General features: G+C 40.4%; 1 protein-coding gene across 4 annotated transcripts in view; it reads right to left on the bottom strand.

Annotated features, from left to right (window-relative positions):
* The window catches only part of LOC140726642 (progesterone receptor-like), a 299,505-nt gene that overhangs the window by 14,627 nt on the left and 264,544 nt on the right, over positions 1–20,334 (bottom strand). Inside the window, exon 8 of one of the 4 annotated variants that reach the window (XM_073043278.1) lies at positions 12,853–12,983. The exons of the other annotated variants lie outside the window; for them this stretch is intronic. Within the exon in view, the coding sequence (XP_072899379.1) occupies positions 12,898–12,983 (86 nt within the window). The 3' untranslated portion in view covers positions 12,853–12,897. Of the gene's footprint in view, positions 1–12,852; positions 12,984–20,334 lie in introns of those variants that run through there. 4 annotated transcript variants of the gene reach the window in all.

Genomic DNA, 20,334 nt, shown 5'->3' with positions numbered 1-20,334 from the left:
ACAACAACCTGCACAACCCTAACCTCTACTTCAGTACAGGAACATGAGGCCACTTTGACCACTTTGCACATTTTTTGTCCTAAATAAGTTCTTTCTTGTAAAATAGTGTATAATTTTCATTTAATTTATGCCTTTCTCGTGTTTGTGTATCTGATGTTGTGCCATGATGCTGCTGCAAGTGAGTTTTTTATTGAGCTCATGACAATAAGGTCGGCTTTCAATTTCCTCCTCAACTGCGGAACTAAAATGCTGAACATCTGTCTCATATTTTCACCCATAATCAAAAGCATCTGTCCAAGTACCAAATGTGCTCCTTGTGCCAATTCATATTGCAGGAGTTTGGCCATTTCTGAAATAATCGCAAAGAATTCTAAGATCTTCTTGCCTTATAAATTTTCACTGCACAAACGACTTGTGATCCTTGTCTGAGGTCCTACTGCCAGCTTCTCTTAGCTCTCCAAGGTCTGATGGCAAAATAAGAGGTTGCTGTAGCTCAAACCTGCCTTAGGTGTGTACTGTCAAGACATGCCTGGGGTTCAGACTTCCAAAGTCCCATCTGTAGCCCTGAGACCAGCCATGCTCTATGCCTTGGGCTAGCTTGCTGCTTTGGGAACCAAGCCACACATTAGTTTAAGGTTTGCTATGTTTTCATCATGATAATGTAACATTCTCCGTTTCCAGAACTGTTCTGTTATTAGACAGCTGCTTTACATGCCCCCTTAACTGTCATAAAGGAGATTATGTGAAAGCACAGAGCCAACTATTGCCCTCATAAATTTAATTTCCCAACCTGTCTTTTGGGGTGAGTATTTGGATCAAAGAAAACACGCAAAAAGCTGGATGAACTCAGCAGGTCAGGCAACATCTATGAACAGAAATGGACAGCCGATGTTTTGGGTCAAGACCATTCATCTGGTCTGAAAGATAGAAGATAGCATGTATAAAATGGCAGAGGGAAGAGGTGAAGTAAGACCTGAAAGTTGATAGTTGAGTCCAGGTAAGGTTAGATGAGGGACAGGGAGAATGATAATAGCATCATTATTTGGAAGGACTGAGAATGATCTAATTTAACAGGAGAGAAAGGTGGTGCATAGACCAAAGGAGGGATATGGGGAGGCCAGAGGGGGTAATGGTTGATGGCAGCCATTGGGAAAAGTGTGTCAGTGACAAGCAGATGGAGAGGATGGGGGAGGGAAGGAGACCTGGTGATAAAGGCCAAGTAGATTGGAAGGAGAGGGAAAAGGAAAAAGAGATGGAGGGGGCATTTCCTGAAGATTGTTGAATTTAATATTCATACCACAAGGTTGTACATTAACTAGGTAGAATATGAGGTAGTGTTCATCTAGTTTCATTTAGGTGGAATGTGGCAGTGAAGGAAACCAAGGTCAGACATATTGGTGTGGGAGTAGGGAGAATAACCAGATGGTTGTCAATGCAAAAACCCAGGCGGCCACAGTAGATGGAGCAAAGGTGTTCAGCAAAGCAGTCACCCAGCTGGTGTTATGGCCTGCCTGGTTATGTCTTGAGAATATCCAAGAGATGTTATTGCAGATATGAAACTCAGGAGAGCCTCAATGCAGCAACCCTTGAAGAGACCACAAACTGTTGTTGCTATGCATGAGAACATCGTACAAGCAGATCATTACACTATTATATTAGCATGTCAGTCTTTAGAAGCTTGCTGGAAGGCAGTCCAGTACCTTCAGCAAATATTCTGTAGAAGACTCCGTTGATGGTTGTTACACCATCTTTTTCGAAAGTGTTACACAAGATTTGGCCTCCTTTACCATTCTTGACATCTCCCTTGACTCTTGCTCACTAAATCCCTAGTGTAGATTCCTCAGAAACTAAGGATGCCAATTTTGGTTCTGATGATTGCTGTAGTAGGAACAATTTATAGTATATTGTTATTAGGTTTCTACTGCTGTTTTGGCATTAAAATCCAAGAAACTGTGAGATAAAGAGGGAGTATCTCATGATATTATTGACAAGTAGTCACTTGTTCAGTGATAATAACAATATGCCCTGACAGGTTATCATGCTCTGCCTTCACATTGTCTGTTGAACAATTTGGAGCCTAAACACAATGACCTGCCATGTTAATATATAATTAAAAGCTTTTTCCCAGGACTGAGTACTTGTAGTGGCAAGTCCTCCTCCTGTGCTGATTGCCTTTTACCCTTTTGTGGGCCAACTTTGACTGCCAAGAAAATATCAGATAAGAGCTGGAATATCACGTTGTACATAAAACAGTAGCAGGTGAGGCCTGAACAGAGAAACAGATTGAATTAATATATTGTGCAGTGCAGGAGGCCATAGCATATCTCTGTCAGATCATTAAAGCAGCTTCACAATTAGTCCCGCCTCACTGTTGGTTCCCTTGAATCCTCAAATATTTTATGCAGCATCCTGTTATTCTATTAAAATAGAAGGGAAATATTTTCACTGGCTGGAGTCATATTTAGTACAAAGGAAGATGGTTGTAGTAGTTCACTCCAGCAGCAGGACATAGCTGGCAGGAGCCACTGTCCAAACGCTAACCTTCAACAGATGCTGCCTGGCCTGCTGAGTTCCTCCAGCATTTTGTGTGTTTCTCGGGTTTCCAGCATCTGCAGATTTTCTCTTTTTGTGGTAAAATAGTAGGACAACGTAAATTAGGCTGATAAGGGAGAAAGAGGACATACAGGAACTTTTGAAAAAAAAACCCTCTCTAATGTCAGCTCATCCTTTTTTAGATAATGCGCCTGAAACTGCTAACAATACTCCAAATGTGCCTCACCAGGGCCTTATAAAGCCTCAGCATTATATATTCTAGTCTTCCTGGAATGAATGCTAACATTGCATTTGCCTTCCTCACCACTTTCTCAACCTACAAGTTAATCTTCAGGGAATTCTGCACAAGGACTCCAAGTCCCTTTGTTCCTTGGATTTTTGAATTTTCTCCCCATTTAGAAAATAGTCTTTGTTTTTATTCTTTCTACCAAAGTGCATGACCATACATACACTTCCCAACACTGCATTCCATGTGCAACTTCTTTGCCCATTCTATTAATCTGTCTAAGTCATTCTGCAGACTCCCTGCTTCCTCAATGTACCTGCCCTTCAGCCTACCTTTGTATCATCCACAAACTTGGCCATAAAGCCACAAATTCTGTCATCCAAATCATTGACATACAATGACAAAAGAAGCAGCCCCAACAGCAACTCCTGCAGAACACCACTAGTCACCCGTATCCAATCAGAAAAGACTCTTTTTATTCCTGCTCTTTGCCTCCTTCCCATCAGCCAATGCTCTCTCCATGCTAGAGTCTGTTCCGTAGTACCATAGGCTCTTACCTTGTTAAGCTGCGTCATGTGTGACACCTTGTCAAAACCTTTTGGAAATCCAAGTATTCGACATCCACTGATCCTCCTTTATCTATCCTGCTTGTTAGTTTCTCAAAACGTTCCAACAGATTTGTCAGGCAAGATTTTACCTTAAGGAAAGCATGTTGACTTTGGCCTATTTTACCATGTACCTCCAAGTACTCCGAAACATCATCCATAACAATTAACGCCAATATCCTTCCAACCACTGAAGTCAGGCCTACTGGCCTTCACACACCATCAATAATTCTTGGAGACGTGAGGCGAGATATAGGCTTTTATTGGCTGGAAGAAAGAACAAGCAGCAATTGACCACCACACTACATCCTGGAGACTGAGGCCGGGACGGAGTCCCCAATCGCCTTTATACCGGGGTCCGTGGGAGGAGCCACAGGAACAGTCAGCAGGGCGTGTCCAGACAGGTATATGTAGTTCACCACAGGCCTATAATTTTCTTTCTTCTCCCTCCCTCCCTTCTTGAAGAGCAGTGACATTTGCAATTTTTCCAGTCCTCCAGAACCATGCTAGAATCTCACAGTGAGTAATACCTCCACAATCTCTTCAGGCATCTCTTTCAGACCCTGGGTTGCAGTCCATCTGGTCCAGGTGACCTATCTACCTTCAGACCTTTCAGCTTCCCATGCACTTTATTCCTAGTAATAGCAACTGCTCTCACTTTTGCCCTCTGATACTCTTGAACATCCAGCATACTGCTTGTGCCTTCCACAGTGAAGTCTTATGCAAAATATTTATCCAGTTGATCTGCCAATTTCCTTTCCCCCATTACTACCTCTCCAGTATAATTTTCCAGTGGTCCAATATCTACTCTTGCCTCTCCTTTACTCTCAATATATCTGAACAAAAGGCTTTGGTAGTAGTCTCTTTGATATGATTGGCCCGCTTACCTTTGTGTTTCATCTTTTACCTCCTCATGGCTTTTTTTTAAAAGTTGCCTTCTGTTGGTTTTTTAAAAGCTTCCCAATCCTCTAACTTCCCACTCTATTATTTTTGTTCCATTATATGCTCTCTCTTTCACTTTAACGTTGGCTTTCACTTCCTGCGTCAACCACTGTTGCTTCATCCTGCCTTTAGAATACTTTTTTTTCTTGGAGATGCATCTATCCTGCACCTTGAAAATTGCTCCCAGAATCTGGTTATTGTAGGTTGCAAAGGAACGTTGCTGCCTTGCCTTCATCCCTGCTAGTGTCCATTTCCAATGAACTTTGATCAGCTCCTCTCTAACGCATATAACGCCAGGTATTACAGACCAGTGAGTATTACTTCAGTGGTTGACAAATTATTGGAGAAGATTATTAGAGGCAGGATTTATGAGTATTTTGAAGAAATGTAGTCTGATTATGGATAGTCAGCAATGCCTTCTGAGGGGCAGGTCATGCCTCACAAGCTTGATTGAATTTTTGAGGATGTTACAAAGCACATCGATAAGGTTGTGCAGTGGATGTGGTGTGTATGGACTTTAGCAAAGCACTTGATAAGGATCCCCATGATAGGCTCATTCAGAAAATCAAAAGGCAAAGAATCCAGGAAACCTTGACTGTGTGGCTGGAGAACTAGCTTGCCCATAGATGACTGAGGGTGGTATTAGAAGGAGAACATTCTGCCTGGAGGCCTGTGACCAGTGCTGTTCCACAGGGATCTAATCTGAGACCCCTGCTCTATGTGATTTTTATAAATGACTTGAATGAAGAAGTGGAAGGATGAGTTAATAAGTTTGCAAATGATGTGAAAGATGGTGGAGTTATGGATAGTGGGGAGGGTTGTTGTAGGTTGTAATGGAACATTGGTAGTTTGCCAAGTTGGGCTGAGAGGTGGCAGATGGAGTTCAACACAGAGAAGTGTGATGTGGCACATTTTGGAAGTTTGAATTTGAAGGCAGTATGCAAGGTTAATGGCATGATTCCTGGTAGTATGGTGGAACAGAGGGATCTTTGGGTTCACGTACACAGATCCCTCAAAATTGCTGAGCAAGTTGATAGGGTGGTTAAGAAGGCAAATGAGTTGGCTTTAATTTGTCAGGGGATTCAATTAGACCACACTTGGAATATTGTGTTCATTTCTGGTTGCCTTATTAAAGGAAGGATGTAGAAGCTTTAGAGAGTGTACAGATTTACCAGGATGCTGTCTGGATGAGAGGACATGTCTTATGATGAAAGGCTGAGCAAACTAGGGCTTTCTTCATTGGAGCGAAGAAGAATGTGAGGTAACTTGATAGACGTGTATGAGATGATAAAAGGCAGAAATTGAGTGGATAGCTAGAGATTTTTTCCCCAAAACGGAAATGGGTAAAACCAGGGGGCATAATTTTGAGGTGATTGGAGTAATGCATAGGAGGGATATCAGAAGTAAGTTCTTTACACAGAGTGGTGGGTGCATGGTATGTCCTGCCATGGGTGGTGCAGAGGTAGATACATTAGGGGCATTTAATAAATATCTAGTTAGCCAAATTAATGATAGATAAATGGAGAGCTATGTAGGGGAGAAGGGTTAGATTGATCTTAGTAGGTTAAAAGGTCAGCACAATATTGTGGGCCAAAGGACCTGCAATGTGTTGTAGTGTTCTATGTTCTATAAAACCTCCACTTTGAAAGTTATTATTTAGGCATGCATATCTAATTGATTACATCATTATTCCACTCTGGTTCTTTGGCTCTCCACTCAGCCTTGGTCCACCTGGATAATAACAATATCTACGGCAAGCTGCTGGTGATTGACTACAGCACAGCGTTCAACACCATCATACCCTCAGTACTAATCAACAAGTTCCAAAACCTGGGCCTCTGCACCTCTCTCTGCAATTGGATCCTTTCCTTTCTCATCAGAAGACCACAGTCTGTGTAGATCAGAAATAACATTTCATCCTCACAAACAATCAATACTGGCACACCACAAGGATGTGTGCTTAGCCCACTGCTCAACTCCAACTACACCCAAGACTGTGCCTGGGCACAGCTCAAAAACCATCTATAAATTTATCAATAACACAACTATTGTTGGCAGAATTTCAGATAGTGACAAGGAGATGTACAGGAGTGAGAAAGATCAGCTAGTTGAACGATGTTGCAACAACGCCCTTACATTCAATGTCAGTAAGACCAAGGAATAGATTGTTGACTTCAGGAAGTCAAGGCAACACACACCAGTCCTCATCAAGGGAACAGCAATGCAAAGGGTGAGCAGTTTCAAGTTCCTGGGTGTCAAACTCTCTTAAGATTTATCCTGGGCCAAATATATTAGACCATATGACATAGGAGCAGAATTAGGCCATTCAGCCCATTGAGTCTGCTCCACCAGTTCATCATGGCTGATCCCAGATTCTACTCAAGCCCATACACCTGCCTTCGCGCATATCCTTTTCTGCCCTGACTAATCAGGATACTAGCAACTTCTGCCTTAAATATACCCATACTTGGCCTCCACTGCAGTCTGTGGCAGAGAATTCCACAGAGTGACTACTCTCTGGCTAAAAAAAATCCTCCTTACTTCTGTTCTCAAAGGTCAATTTTGAGGCTGTGTCCTCTTGTTCTGGATAACCTTACCATAGGAAACACCCTCTCTATCTAATCCTTTCAACATTCGATATTGATGCAATTACAAAGAAGGCACGAAAGCAGCTATATTTCATTAGGAGTTTGAGGAGAATTAGTAGGTCATCAAAGTCTTGCAAATTTCTACAGATTTTCTGATTGGTTGCATCACCACAGATATGGAGGAACCACTGCACTGGATTGGGAAAAGCTGCAGGAAGTTACAAAAGTCAGCCAGCTCCATTGTGGGCATTAGACTCCCCAGCATCCAGGACACTTTCAAAAGGCGGCATCCATCATTAAGGACCCACATTACCCAGAGCATGCCCTCTTCACAGTACCTCCAACAAGGAGAAGGTACAGGAGTCTGAAAGCACACACTCAACATTTTAGGAACAGCTTCTTCCCCTCCACCATCAGATTTCTGAATGGATAATGAATACATTTACACTACTTTGATATTTTTTAACTTTTTGCATTACTGATCCAACTTAATTTTAAATAGATTTCTAATTGTAAGTTATATTTTTAATTATGTATTTCAATGCACTGATTCTGCAAAGGAACAACTTTCACAACATATGCCAGTGATATTAAACTTGATTTTGATATTACAATTGTTCTGCACCTTCTGGTTATCCTCCAATCTATTAGCACAATCTCTCCGGATTTACTCGATTGAAAACTTCCATAATGTTTAACATCTTTGTTAAATCACACCTTGTCCACCTCTGCTCTCATCACAAGACATTTACAGAGCAAGTTACAAACATCAGTGACTGAGGGTGGGGGGGGGGGGGGGGGCTGGCGGTGGATGAGAAAGTTACAAATTAAGATTCCTGGCCCAAAGCAAGGTGTGACAACATACACTGGGAATTTAGTTGTAGAGATCCGTGGGAAGAGTTCAATCACCTCAGCATTTTAATTCCTGTGGTCAACATTTAGTTATTTAAATAAGTCCTGTGACTATGTAACATAAAAAGCAGCATTTTCGCAGAACACTACATACTCAGATATTGCTGTCAATTTCTAATGAAGTATACTTCTGAATTCTGGAGCTGCTGGTTCATTCAGGATACAGGACTATTTATGGTCACAATGTGATCAACAGCATTCTTCGGAACAAAAGGCCATTCTTGCTGCTCTGTCTGGATTTCCTCATGGAACTTCTAATGTAAGAAGTGAGAATACAATTTTCACATCGTAACTCATAAATGATATACAGAAATTGTGCCAACAATCCAGCATGACACACTTCTGATGCAAGGCTACAAACATAGTCTGAATTAATAAGCTGGCTTGGTTGAGTTTCCCAATTCAGACTTCCAGATGTTCTGAAAACTGAAGCTTGAATGTCAGCAACAGGAGCGCTTAAAATAATGTTATCAAGTCATTATTCCAAATCTTCTCACAAGATGGATTTTGGATGACTTGCTGGTGAAACATTTGGCCTTTGTTAACGTGAAATCCATTGCCAGCAAAGCGGAGCAATAGTGCCTAAGCCACCACCGCAGTTGTAAGGATGGCCAGTTTCATTAATCCTAACAATGTGTTTACTTGTGTCAGAAATGGAACTAAAATGGATTGAAGGCAGACATTGTGGGGTATTTGCATAACCATAAGACTATGAGGCACAGGAGAAGTATTAGGCCATTTGGCCCATCAAATCTTCTGTCATTCCATCATGGCTGATTTATTATCCCTTTCAACCCTGTTCTCCTGCCTTCTCCCTGTAACTTTTGACACCATCACTGGTCAAGAACCTATCAAGCTCTGCTTTAATATAACCCAATGACTTGGCCTCCAAAAATGTTTGTGACAACGAATTTCACAGATTCACCACCCTCTGGCTAGAGAAATTCCTCTTCCTCTCTGTGCTGAAGGGGCATCCTTCTATTCTGAGCCTTTGCCCTTTGGTGCTAGATGCTCCCACTATAAGAAGCATCCTCTTTTTGTCCACTCCATCTAGGCCTTTCAGTATTCGATAATGACAGTGGAACATACAATCAAGCGTTTTGATAGAGCCTTGAGCCACATGAACCCTAGAAGGTAGCATCACAATTGAATTTGCAATTTTGAATGTTTCATGCGATATAGAGGAAAGCATTCAATGATGCCTGTTTATCGTTCTACCTCAGTTTGTGCAACAAAGTGAGTTGTACATGCATTGAAGCCCTGAAGAAGCAGGTGATCCCAGCTTAGTTCAGTGTGACAATGAATCATTGGTTGGCTAATTTTTTGTTTACGTGCTGCGGTACAAAAAATGCCAGCAGTTTACATTGTGGCAAGTTGCTAATGTGATCTTGACTGAATGCAGTGGAGCTAAATGTAGCTTGGAGTAGACCATGGTGATACAGTTATTGAAATAAAAATCAGTCATTCCATGTACCACACAGCATCTTGTATGCCAGACATAACTGGGAGATGCTGGAGTGTGTGCAGTGAGAGCGATTTCAAAATAAGTGAGTGGAGAAAGTTGGGACATTCTACCCACCATACATCACTAGATGTTGGAGTGTGCACAATTAGGCATTGGCAAGGTCCAACAAAAAGAAGTTTGGTTTAAGTGGAGCAGCCATTGTGGGATCAGCCTTTATGTGAGTGGGCCAGTATTAGAGTGGGGAGTTCGGGCTTTAGCTCAGAGGCTTTGGTGAGGAGAGACGGAAGCCATAGGTAGATTTTTTTGTTTAATTTTTCTTTCTTTCTTATTGCACAATGAGAGCACTGGACGTGGCAGTTAGTATAGTGGAATGCTTGACTAATGGCATATGGGAAGACAGGGAGACCTCCAGTGTCCTTGATGACTACACCTGCAAGAAGTGCATCCAGATACAGATCGTGTTAAGGAACTGGAGCTAGGTGAGCTCTGGACCATTTGGGAGGCTGAGGGGTTGATTAACAGCTGATACAGGGAAGTAGTTACACCCAAGGTGCATGACATAGGTAACTAGGTGACTGTCAGGAGAGGGAAAGGGGATAGGCAGCCAGAGCAGTGTACCTTTGTGGCTAATGACAGGTATACCACCTTCTATATTGTTGAGGGTGATGACCTAGCAGAGGTAAGCTATAGTGGTCAGATCTCAGTCTGGCACTGTGGCTCAGAAAGGAAGAGGTGAGAAGAGATGACCTGTAGTGATAGGGGATTTATTAGTTAGGAAGACAGATAGGAAGTTCTGTAAATGAGAACAAGATTCCCCTATGGTGTGATGCCTCTCAGATGTCAGGATAATGGACATCTCAGATGGAGTCCACAGCATTCTTAAGTGGGAGGATGAGCAGCCAGAGGTCGTGGCCCACGTTGGTACGAATGACATGCACAAGAAGTGTACTGAGGTCCTTCTAAGTGAGTTAAGGGAGTTAGATGCTAAACTCCCTCGCTGATCCAGGGTTGCGATTTCAGGGTTGAATACCCGTGCCACATGCTAGTGAGGCCAGAATAGATAGACCTTACAGTTTAACACATGGCTAAGGAGATGGTTCAGGAGGGAAGGCTTCATATTTTTTGATTATTGGGCTTTCTTCCAGAGAAGGTAGGACCTGTACAGGTGGGATGGTTTGCACTTGAACTGGAGGAGGACTAACATACTTGCAGGAGGGTTTGCAAGTGCTGCATGGGGTTTCGCAGGGGAATAGGAACCAGAATGCTAGAGCAGATAGTGGAGCCGTTGTTGTGAATATTTCAATGCAAGATGTGCTGTACAGAAGGCAAATTAACTTAGTGTATGGATCAGCACATCAGTAAGACTTGGTTGCAAGAGGGGTAGGACTGAGAGCTCAGTGTTCCAGGGATCCATGTTTTATACAGGATAGAGTAGGATGGATTAAAGGGAGAGGGGTGGCTTTACTAGTCAGGGAAAATACCAATCAGAGCTCAGACAGAACTGACTGGAGAGCTTGTCTACTGAGTCTCTATGGGTGTAAATGAGGAATAAGAAAGGGATGATCACGTTTATATTATTGACAACCCAACAATCCGCAAGATTAAGAGGAGCAAATTTGTAGAGAGATTACAGACTGTTGCAAGAAACACAAGGTTGTGTTAATAAGTGATTTTAGTTTTCTACATATTGACCCCTTTTACAGAAGTTAGCTCCTGGGTCGCTTTTAAGTCATCTTGTTTACTGTGCCCTCTGGTTTTGGATTCCCCAGTCTTGGGGAAAAGACTATGACCAACCATACACTTCATGATTTTATAAACTTCTATGAATTCACTCCTCTTTCTTGTACACTCCAAGGAATAAAGATCTTGTGTGACCAACCTCTCCCTATTATTCAGACCTTATAGTGCAGTGGCATCCTCATAAATCTATTCTGCATCCTTTCCTGCTTTGTAATGTCTTTCGTATAAAGGGGTGATCAAAACTGTCCATAATACTCCAAGTGTGAACTCAGCAACAAGTTATTAACTGTAGGATAGTGACCCTACTCAAACACAATGACTAATGATGACCAGCATTATAAACATCATCTTCATCAACTTGTGCAGCCACTTTCAGCAAACTGTGCACTTGTCCTCTCAGGATAACACTTGCCAATGCCCTGCTTCACTGTATAAGTCCTACATTGATTTGACTGTCCAAAATCCATCACCTCACACTCATCTAAGTTGAAATCAGTTTGCCATTTCTTAGCCTATCTCCTCAACTGATCAAGATCTCCTTGCAATTCATTGTATCCTGCTTCACCACCCCTGGGTTTAATATAATCAGCAAACTTGCTAATTTTTCCATGTACAATACATTCATATCCAAAATATTTACATTCATAGAGTAACAGACCTTCGAATAATGACCCATGGGGTACATCACTATTCACAGGGCTCTAGACAATTGACCTTTAACCACAACTCTGTTTTCTATTGTTGACCCAATTCCTAATCCACCTCATTAGCTTCCCTGAATCTTAAGTGACCAGATCAGCTTGCCATGCAGGAACTTGTCAAAGACCTTACAAAATTCCATATAGAGAACATCCGCATCATACCTAATAACCTAATCTAATACCTTCACATATCCTATTAGTTACCTCTTTGAAAAATCCCCAAATGATTTGTCAGACCTGTCCACCCACACACAAAACCATGCCGACTATTCCTGATCAGGCCTTGACTATCCAAATGATGGTAGATCTTGTTCCTCAGAATTCTCTCCAGTAACATCCCTGCAACAGGAGTTTGGTTCACTGGGCAGTGGTTCTCTGGCCTTTCCTTGCCACTCCTCCTGAACGCCTGCACTGTGGTATCCTTTGTGGATAGAATTGTACAAGGGCTTCATGCTTTTGAAAATGCTATCATTCAACCATGCTCATAAGGAAACTATTGAAAAAGGTAATTGTCCTGGGAGATTGGTCACGAGGTAGTTGTAATTTCATGCCTCTAAACATGTAGATGTAGAGATACGGATCTTTCCCATACTCTAATCTACAGTATGTTAGTTAAAAAGTGTTGACCACAAAGGGAAGGAAAACAGGTTCCTAATTGTTGCTTGACTCTCCCCAGCAGATTATTTTTTCTGGCTCCATCGTGGTGATGATAAGAAAATGTCAGTTGTGAAGGAGTCTGCCAAAGCACCTGCATTATTCTATGCCTGGAATCCCAGGCTTACTGCACACTCTGCATGTTCCACATTTAGTAAAGGGCTTTTCATCTCTCAGATCCACATGGGTTCAACAGATTATACCTGCACCCTGCAATATGCAACAAGATGGAAAAGTAACAGATTGCTGCAGCTTTGCAGCTATTTCAAGAAGAATGCAATTGTGTGCCCTGGCAAGCAGGATACATGTGGATGCAACTAAGTGCCAATGACTGGGTTACACATCTCCTCTGCTTCCATGAAACTATCCATTACCTCAAAAAATACCTTGCAATGCTTTCTGGCAGAAGGAAATATGCAAATACATTCTTTGGATCCTGTTCCATCAGTTAAAAGAACTTTATTTAAACTTGTCCTAGCCATGCCACAGTTCTTGAAGAAATTGGTTCAAATTAGCTTTCTATGCTAATAGAAAAATTACAAGATTTGAATGCTGTAGCTATACCACAGTGGTGCATGATTTTCTTCACCTTTGCTCCTAAGGGAAACAAAATAATTACAAGAAATGAATACAAGGGAATGGAGATTTGCATTTCCTGCTCTGCTCTTGATGGGGAGACAAGCAAGTCTGTTATTACTTTGGGGCTAACATTGATCTAGCATTTGGATACAAGATACAAGGCTGAATCAACCAACTGATCTGGAATTGTGTGGGGACTTAAAGGCAGTTGTACTACTTAGTTTAGCAGCAGATGCACAATAGGACAAAGAACATATCAACATTGTAGAAAAAATGAAAGCAAATAATGGAAAGCAAAGTCTTGTCAGAACTTCCACAACACAAAATGAACAAACTATCACTGGATTCTGGCAAAGCATGACCAAAAAAATCTGTGAGTAAAACTATTAAATTATTCTTAACTGAAAAGAACACTATTTGCAAACAATGTAGTTTTCTGAGTGCATTAGATACAAATCTAAATTGTTTTCTTGATCTCTATAATCACACAATTTTGTATGGTTAAGCTATGTTGTGAGAACTTTGCAGTGCACCATTTTGTCAGAAACTTCCTAAAGGATTTTACTTAAATGAAAAAGAAAATTATATTTTAAAATATTCAATGGTAGGCAACTAAAACAATAATATTGTGATTGGCTGATTTAGTTTAATTTCATTAGCTCAGTTCTTTTTACAATAACACTATACTTTTTGTGAAGAGAAATTTCAAGATTTTGGAATGTTGGTGGAATTCATTCAATGAATCATTCTCAGCAGTTTATCATTCATAAAGATGAAAGTTCTATTTGCTAACGGCCTGGTCAAATGCACAATGTATGACGAGGTACAAATCGGCACACTTTAATATGAATTGCTCTTATTAATAGTACCAACAGTCACTCTGATGGTATTGGAGATTTTGAGCCCTAAATGATAGAGGTAACTATGGATACCCTCACTATAGGGAGGTTATACTGCATCACCCAATTCTACAAATACTAGCTTATTTCCCTGTCTACTCTCTGTGACAAGGTCTAGCTGCTAACCAATATTTGAGTGGCGGGTACACACCCCTCGCACCGAAGAGGAGATACTTCCAGCTATCGATTTAGTTTAAACACAACTGTATCCTGTTAGCACTTCTGACTGTATTGTTCAATGATAAGAGTGATTTGATAGAGATATTGGAAAGGATTTGTGAACATTGTAGGAGTGATCTTGCTGAAGTTGGATTCAGTGATTGAAAGTGAACTTAATTCCTGCAGCCCAGACACAAACTGTCTGGACATCTTTCCACCAATAAAGTAATCTCTAAAGGAAAAATCAGAACAGTACAGACCCAGCCATGGATAACTAAGGAAATAAAGGAAGGCATCAAACTATGAGAAGAGATTGAGTCATCTGTGACTGTACTTGCTAGAATTCAGAAGGTTGAGAGGAGATCTTATAGAAACATATAAAATTATGAAAGGGATATAAAAGATAGAGGCAGGAAAGTTGTTTCCACTGGTTGGTGAGACTAGAACCAGGAGACATAACCTCAAGATTCGGTGGAGTAAATTTAGGATGGAGATGAGGAGGAACTGCTTTTCCCAAAGAGTGGTGAATCTGTGGAATTCTCTACCCAATGAAGTAGTAGAGGCTATCTCAGTAAATATATTTAAGACAAGGTTGGATAGAGTTTTGCATAGTAGAGGAATTAAGGGTTGTGAGGGAAAAGGCAGGTAGGTGAAGATGGGAAGATGGGTCCATGGCCAGATCAGCCATGATTTTATTGAATAGTGAAGTGGGCTTGATGGGCCAGATGGCCTACTCCTAATCCTATTTCTTATGTTCTTATGTTCTAAATACAATTCATTTGATTTTTAATGATTCATGATTAAACTTAGACACATACTTCTTAACATAGATTTAAAACTCAGAGGATTTACAATTTATGAAAGATTTCCAAATTCCAAAAGATTTATAAACTACAAAGGATTTTCAAACACATTTACAATTCTTATGAACTAAAAGAACATACGAACGAGTGCTGATGAACTAGTTGTTCATTGCAGAAACCAAAGGTTGAGGAATGAATTCTAGTTCTTTTTCCTGACACTCCATATTTGTCATTCTCCTGGTCATTCCTATCAATCCCCAATGTCTTCTAATATTTACACCGTTTTGTTACTAGATGACAATATTTACATGTGAGGTTTTTCATGTACATTTGCTGGGGACTAAGTAATTCATGCAGATGGATGAAAAAGATCATAGGACAGAGATCCTAGACATCCTAAATTAATGCTGTGGGGACTGATTCTGAGTACATGATTGATCAGCTATACCAATGACCATGTTTGATGTGCTAGGAGATATCATTAGTCTGGTCTGCAAACTTTCTTGAACTAAATAACTTAGTCAGTGTTGTCCGGGTTTGATGCAGTCTAATTAACACAACCCCATTGTCTTACGTTTGGCTGATGCAGACGAGAATGCCTCATGGTCATTTTACTTTGCGATCCATACTGTATCTCTTGAGCAGTCAGTTCCCTGCTGTGGCAAGCAGCCTGTGCTCTGCAGACAGTGTTGTTAGTTTGCAAGGTAATCCTTTCAACTTCAGACTGATTATTGCTTGTAATTTACTGTAACAATAAGAACTGAAGACTGGTTCTTGTTCACAACAATCAGCTATGCAAGGACTATTGATTAGAAGTTTAATATTGCCACAAACAATTCTGACCCTTTGGAAACATTAAGCTCCTATGCTAAAAAGCTGAGGTTAGATATAAGCCTCTTGGGCTGGAAAATGAATATACGTTACATTAGTGCATTACCTTTTATCACAGTAGCCCTAAACACACAAACGCCACCCTTTATCTAACCAAGTCAACATAGTTCCTGATGTATTCAAATACAAGGTGACAACAGAACAAAAAGGGGTTAGTAGTTAAAGCTAATATGAGAGACTTATTTTAGAAAGTAACGATTACAGATGTTTACTGTTTACGTAAGATTGATTTAGACTTAAAAACTTGAGGTATGGTATTCCAATTTGGAGGTTGAAAGCACAAGAGATTCTACAAATGCTGGAAACCTTGAGCAACACAGAAAATACTGTTGGTGGAGCTCAGCAAGTTAGGCAGAATCTGTTATTTTCCTTGTAGTTTAACTTTCTTAAGCTTGTTTGTACTTTGATGTAATTGTAATAGTAAAAGTGTAATTGTTCAGTGTTTTCCAATGGATGTAGTTGCTTTTGTATTTCTTTTGTAGACTTCTTCGTTTCAGTGGTGGGTATCACATTATTTGAATAGGGGCTGTCGCACTAATTAATTTAAGCAATGCAATTTGAATGGAATGTATGTGTTATCTGCAGTCTGGTATAACAGGACTCTTTTCTCTTTTGTCTTTGTTCTTCCCCTTGCCTCTAGGCTTTGCTTCTGTTCACCACTATCTTCCTTTCCCTTCTTTCCTTTGTTCTTGTAGCACTTAATAAAATAATCATAAGCAGCAAGTTTTATACCTCATTCATGACTTCCAAAGAACCTTGGATTACATAAACATCAGAATCCAACAGAAAGTTAATTTTAGATAATGGAAATTCAATCTGCTCTTTTTAGCGCTTCAGATACAGGGGTTCAAAGGAGCTTGTTGGGTATAACAGCAATCGGTCAAATTGTCATAGAAGAGAAGGACACAGGAACAGGCACCTTAGCCCACACTGTTGTACCAGGCCAATTAAATTACTAATTAAATAGCCAACTTCACCAATCTGTTCAGCCTACACAATGTCTATATCTTTCCATGTTCCTCACATTCATGAGTCTATTTAAACATTTCTTAAAATTCCTTAATATATCCACCTTGACCACCACCCCGTGTTGTGCATTTTACCCAGCACTCTCTCTGTAAAATACTTGTCCCTTGCATCTCATTTGAAATCACTCCCTCTCTTAAGTGCAGGCTTTGAAAACACTTCAAAAGATACTGTCTACTCTATCTATTCCTCTCAGTCTTATAAACATCTATCAGATGTTTAACCACCCTATCACCTATAACTTTAGGGAGCTATGAACTTAGATCCCCAGATTCCTCTGCTGATCAACTCAGTTAAGGGTCTTGCACTGTCTCTTTGCATTTGACCTACCAAAGTAGAACACTACACATCTGGCCATGTTTAACTCCACCTGCCATTTCCCCATCTATATCTGCAACTGATCCATATCTCATTGTACTCTTTGTCAGTCTTCTATGCAACCACAACACCACCAATCTCCGTATCGTCTGTAAACTTCCTAACCCACCAATCTATATTTTCATCCAGTTCATTTATATACATCACAAGCAGCAGAGGTCCTAGTACAGATCCTTGCAGTACAATCACATCAGAGTGACTGCACCCTTCTACCCACATAGGCTCAGTGGACAAGGCCTCCGTATTCTCCATTCTGTGCTTTCTGAGTGTTGTGGTGATATTGTCCCTGATTAGTAGTGCAACTCCCCCATTCCCCCCTATTTACCCCCTCTCTATTTTTTCTAAAACATCAAAACCCTAGGAGATTAAGCATCCATTCCTGTTCCTCTGTCAACCAATACTTTGTAATGGCCTCAACATATTAATTTCCTGTACTTATCCATGCTCTAAGTTCATCAACTTTAACCATAAAGCTCCTAACATTAAAATACACGCACTTCAAACTAACTGTTGTGTCGTATCTATCACTTTGCTTCTGCCTGTTTTTACTGGCCCTGGCATCTACCTTCCTTTCCATCTTTCTACCTTCTGATCTGGTGCTCTGGTTCTCATCCCTCTGTAAAACTAAATTAAACTCTCCTGAGTAGCATTAGTCCTGGCCAGGATATATGTTCCTCTTCAGTTTAGTTGCAATCCGGCCATCTTGTACAGGTCAACCCTGCCCCAGAAGATGTTCCAGTGATCCAGGAATATGCAAGCAGTTCTTCAGCCAATCATTCATCTATGCTGCCATCCTATTCCCGCCTTGATTAGCATATAGCAGTTGGAGTAATCCAAAGGTTATTACCTTGGAGGTCCCGGTCGTCAGTCAAGCACTCAAGCTTGCACTCAAGCACTCAAGCTTGAGTACCTTTGCTTAATAGCTTTTTAAGCAAGGATGTCAAGGTGAAGACAAGCATTCATGTTTCTTCCCAAACTGGGTCCAGCCATTAGCAATATGCCTTAGAAACAATATAGGTTTTAAGTTCAAGTTCAAGAGTAGCTCAGTACCACAACCTGCTTGTTAATAGTGACCATGTTTTACAGTTTTGCTGCATTACATTAACTTGCTGTGAGAATTCCTGTTGAGGGAACAGTGAGCTAAGGGAATGAGTTATAGGTTAAAGATTGTGCATCCTACTATGAAGAAGGAGTAAGACTTTGTATGTTTAGGTAATTAAAATATATTAAGGTTACCAGGCAACAGTTTATTAAATACCTAATTGGGCTTTTCATTGCATTATCTTACTCTGTAAGTCCTTTTATGATTTATCAATCATCTTATTTCTTACATATTTCTCAGTATTGATGATCCTACACAGAGCTAAACTTGACTGCCACTTTCTTCTACCCAGATAGTCCCTCAGGATGAAGGATGCCTAACTTTCACTCCTGTTCTGTGGGTTCTTAGGTTAGTATGAGCATCAGACTCTACCTCAGATGGGGCAGGTGGTTGTTGACAGACCCGACAAGAGGATGATCTGCCAGTTAGTTTTCCCCTTCTTGTACTTGCAGGGGGCCTAAATGTGTTCCTGAGGCATGGGGTGTCCACTAATTCTGCAGTAATAGTTGTTGAGTTGGCAGTCTAACTCATGTTTGACAGCAGTGCTCCCTCTGTGAAGTCAGCCCTCTCTTTCCTCAGAAATATCAATGATCTTATGGACTTGGATTGTACCAATCATGAGAATGATCAACTTCTCTTAGGAAAATAGCAATCTCCACTAATTAAATATTATTTTTTTTGAACTAGACTGCATTGCCAACAGGTTCCAGGACAGCTTCTTCCACCAGGCCATCAGACTAATTAGTTCACTCTGATAGAATTGTATTTTTATACCATATTGACTGTCCTGTTGTACATACTATTTATTACAAATTACTATAAATTGCACATTGCACATTTCAATGGAACGTAAAGACTTTTACTCTTCATGTATGTGAAGGATGTAAGAAATAAAGTCAACTCAATAGTATGTGTAAACTCCACACACACATCACCCAAAGTCAAACTGACTCTGTCTGACGTGAGGCGCTGGCTGTACTAGCTGCATCACTCTGCTGCCCCTGGGGCTGTGATTTGGCAGAACTACTTGTGTAGAAATGAACGAAACTGGCTGCAGCATTTTTGCAAAAAGTTATGAGTGACCAAACAGCAAATTTGACTGACACAAATATGCAACATGAGACACCATGTCGTCTTGTGTAGCCAGCCATTCACACCAACACTGAAGGTAATATTAGGTTCAGAATTGAATGACTTCAGAGGAATCTTATTTTGCCTTGCTCTTGAAAGGGTAGCTTTACAGATCCTGTGCTGATTGACTAACCTGCTTCCATTTTACTAGCAGCCCCACTAGCTACAGAGCCGGGCTACATCAGCTATTATCTGTTGACAGCTGATTATTTCAGATGCCCTGCATTCCCTCACCCCAGCTTCCTTTGCTGGTATTCTTACAAATCAATGTAAAATTTACTTTAGCAGCTTTAGATGTTCCATGTTCTCCTTCAGTTTTAAATGATCCTTCACTCATTTATAACAGATCAACCCCTCAGGAGTCATTCTTATCCAGAGTATTCTTTCAGTTCATCCATGTCATCTCTCTTCCATTACTTCTTTCCACCTTGAATTGTCTTTTTTATATCCTTATTTTAATCTTTTCCATTTAGTTTCTTTTCCACTGAATGTCTGTTTTCATTAATGCAATTTAGAATTTCTTGACATAAATACCAACATTTAATACATCACAATTGTTCTTGGGAGATTTTCCTTTACCCAAATTAAATCAATTGAACTAAATGCTTTTGATTGAAAGAAAGATTTAACATTATTATTGTATTGCCTCAGAGATTTATCATAAGGCCCACAGAGTTGTCATAGAAGCATTTAGCTGATGTGAATAATGAGGCAGACAATTGGCAGCCTCTTTATATTCAACACTGCAGATAAGGAAGATCAAAGTCAAAATCAAAGAAAATTTATCGTTGAAGTATGTCTACGTTACCACACACCACTTTGAGATTCATTTTCTTGCAGGCATTTAGAGGGAAATAAAGAAATGCAATAGAATTTATGAAAACTATTCTTAAAAAAAGACTGGCACACAGCCAAATGAGCAAAAGACAATTTGTACAATGAATAGAAAAAATAAATAATACAGAGAACTTGAGTTGTAA

The sequence above is a fragment of the Hemitrygon akajei genome, chromosome 4 (assembly GCF_048418815.1).
Source record: "Hemitrygon akajei chromosome 4, sHemAka1.3, whole genome shotgun sequence".
Taxonomy (NCBI): domain Eukaryota; kingdom Metazoa; phylum Chordata; class Chondrichthyes; order Myliobatiformes; family Dasyatidae; genus Hemitrygon; species Hemitrygon akajei.
This window is presented reverse-complemented; position numbering and strand designations above follow the sequence as displayed.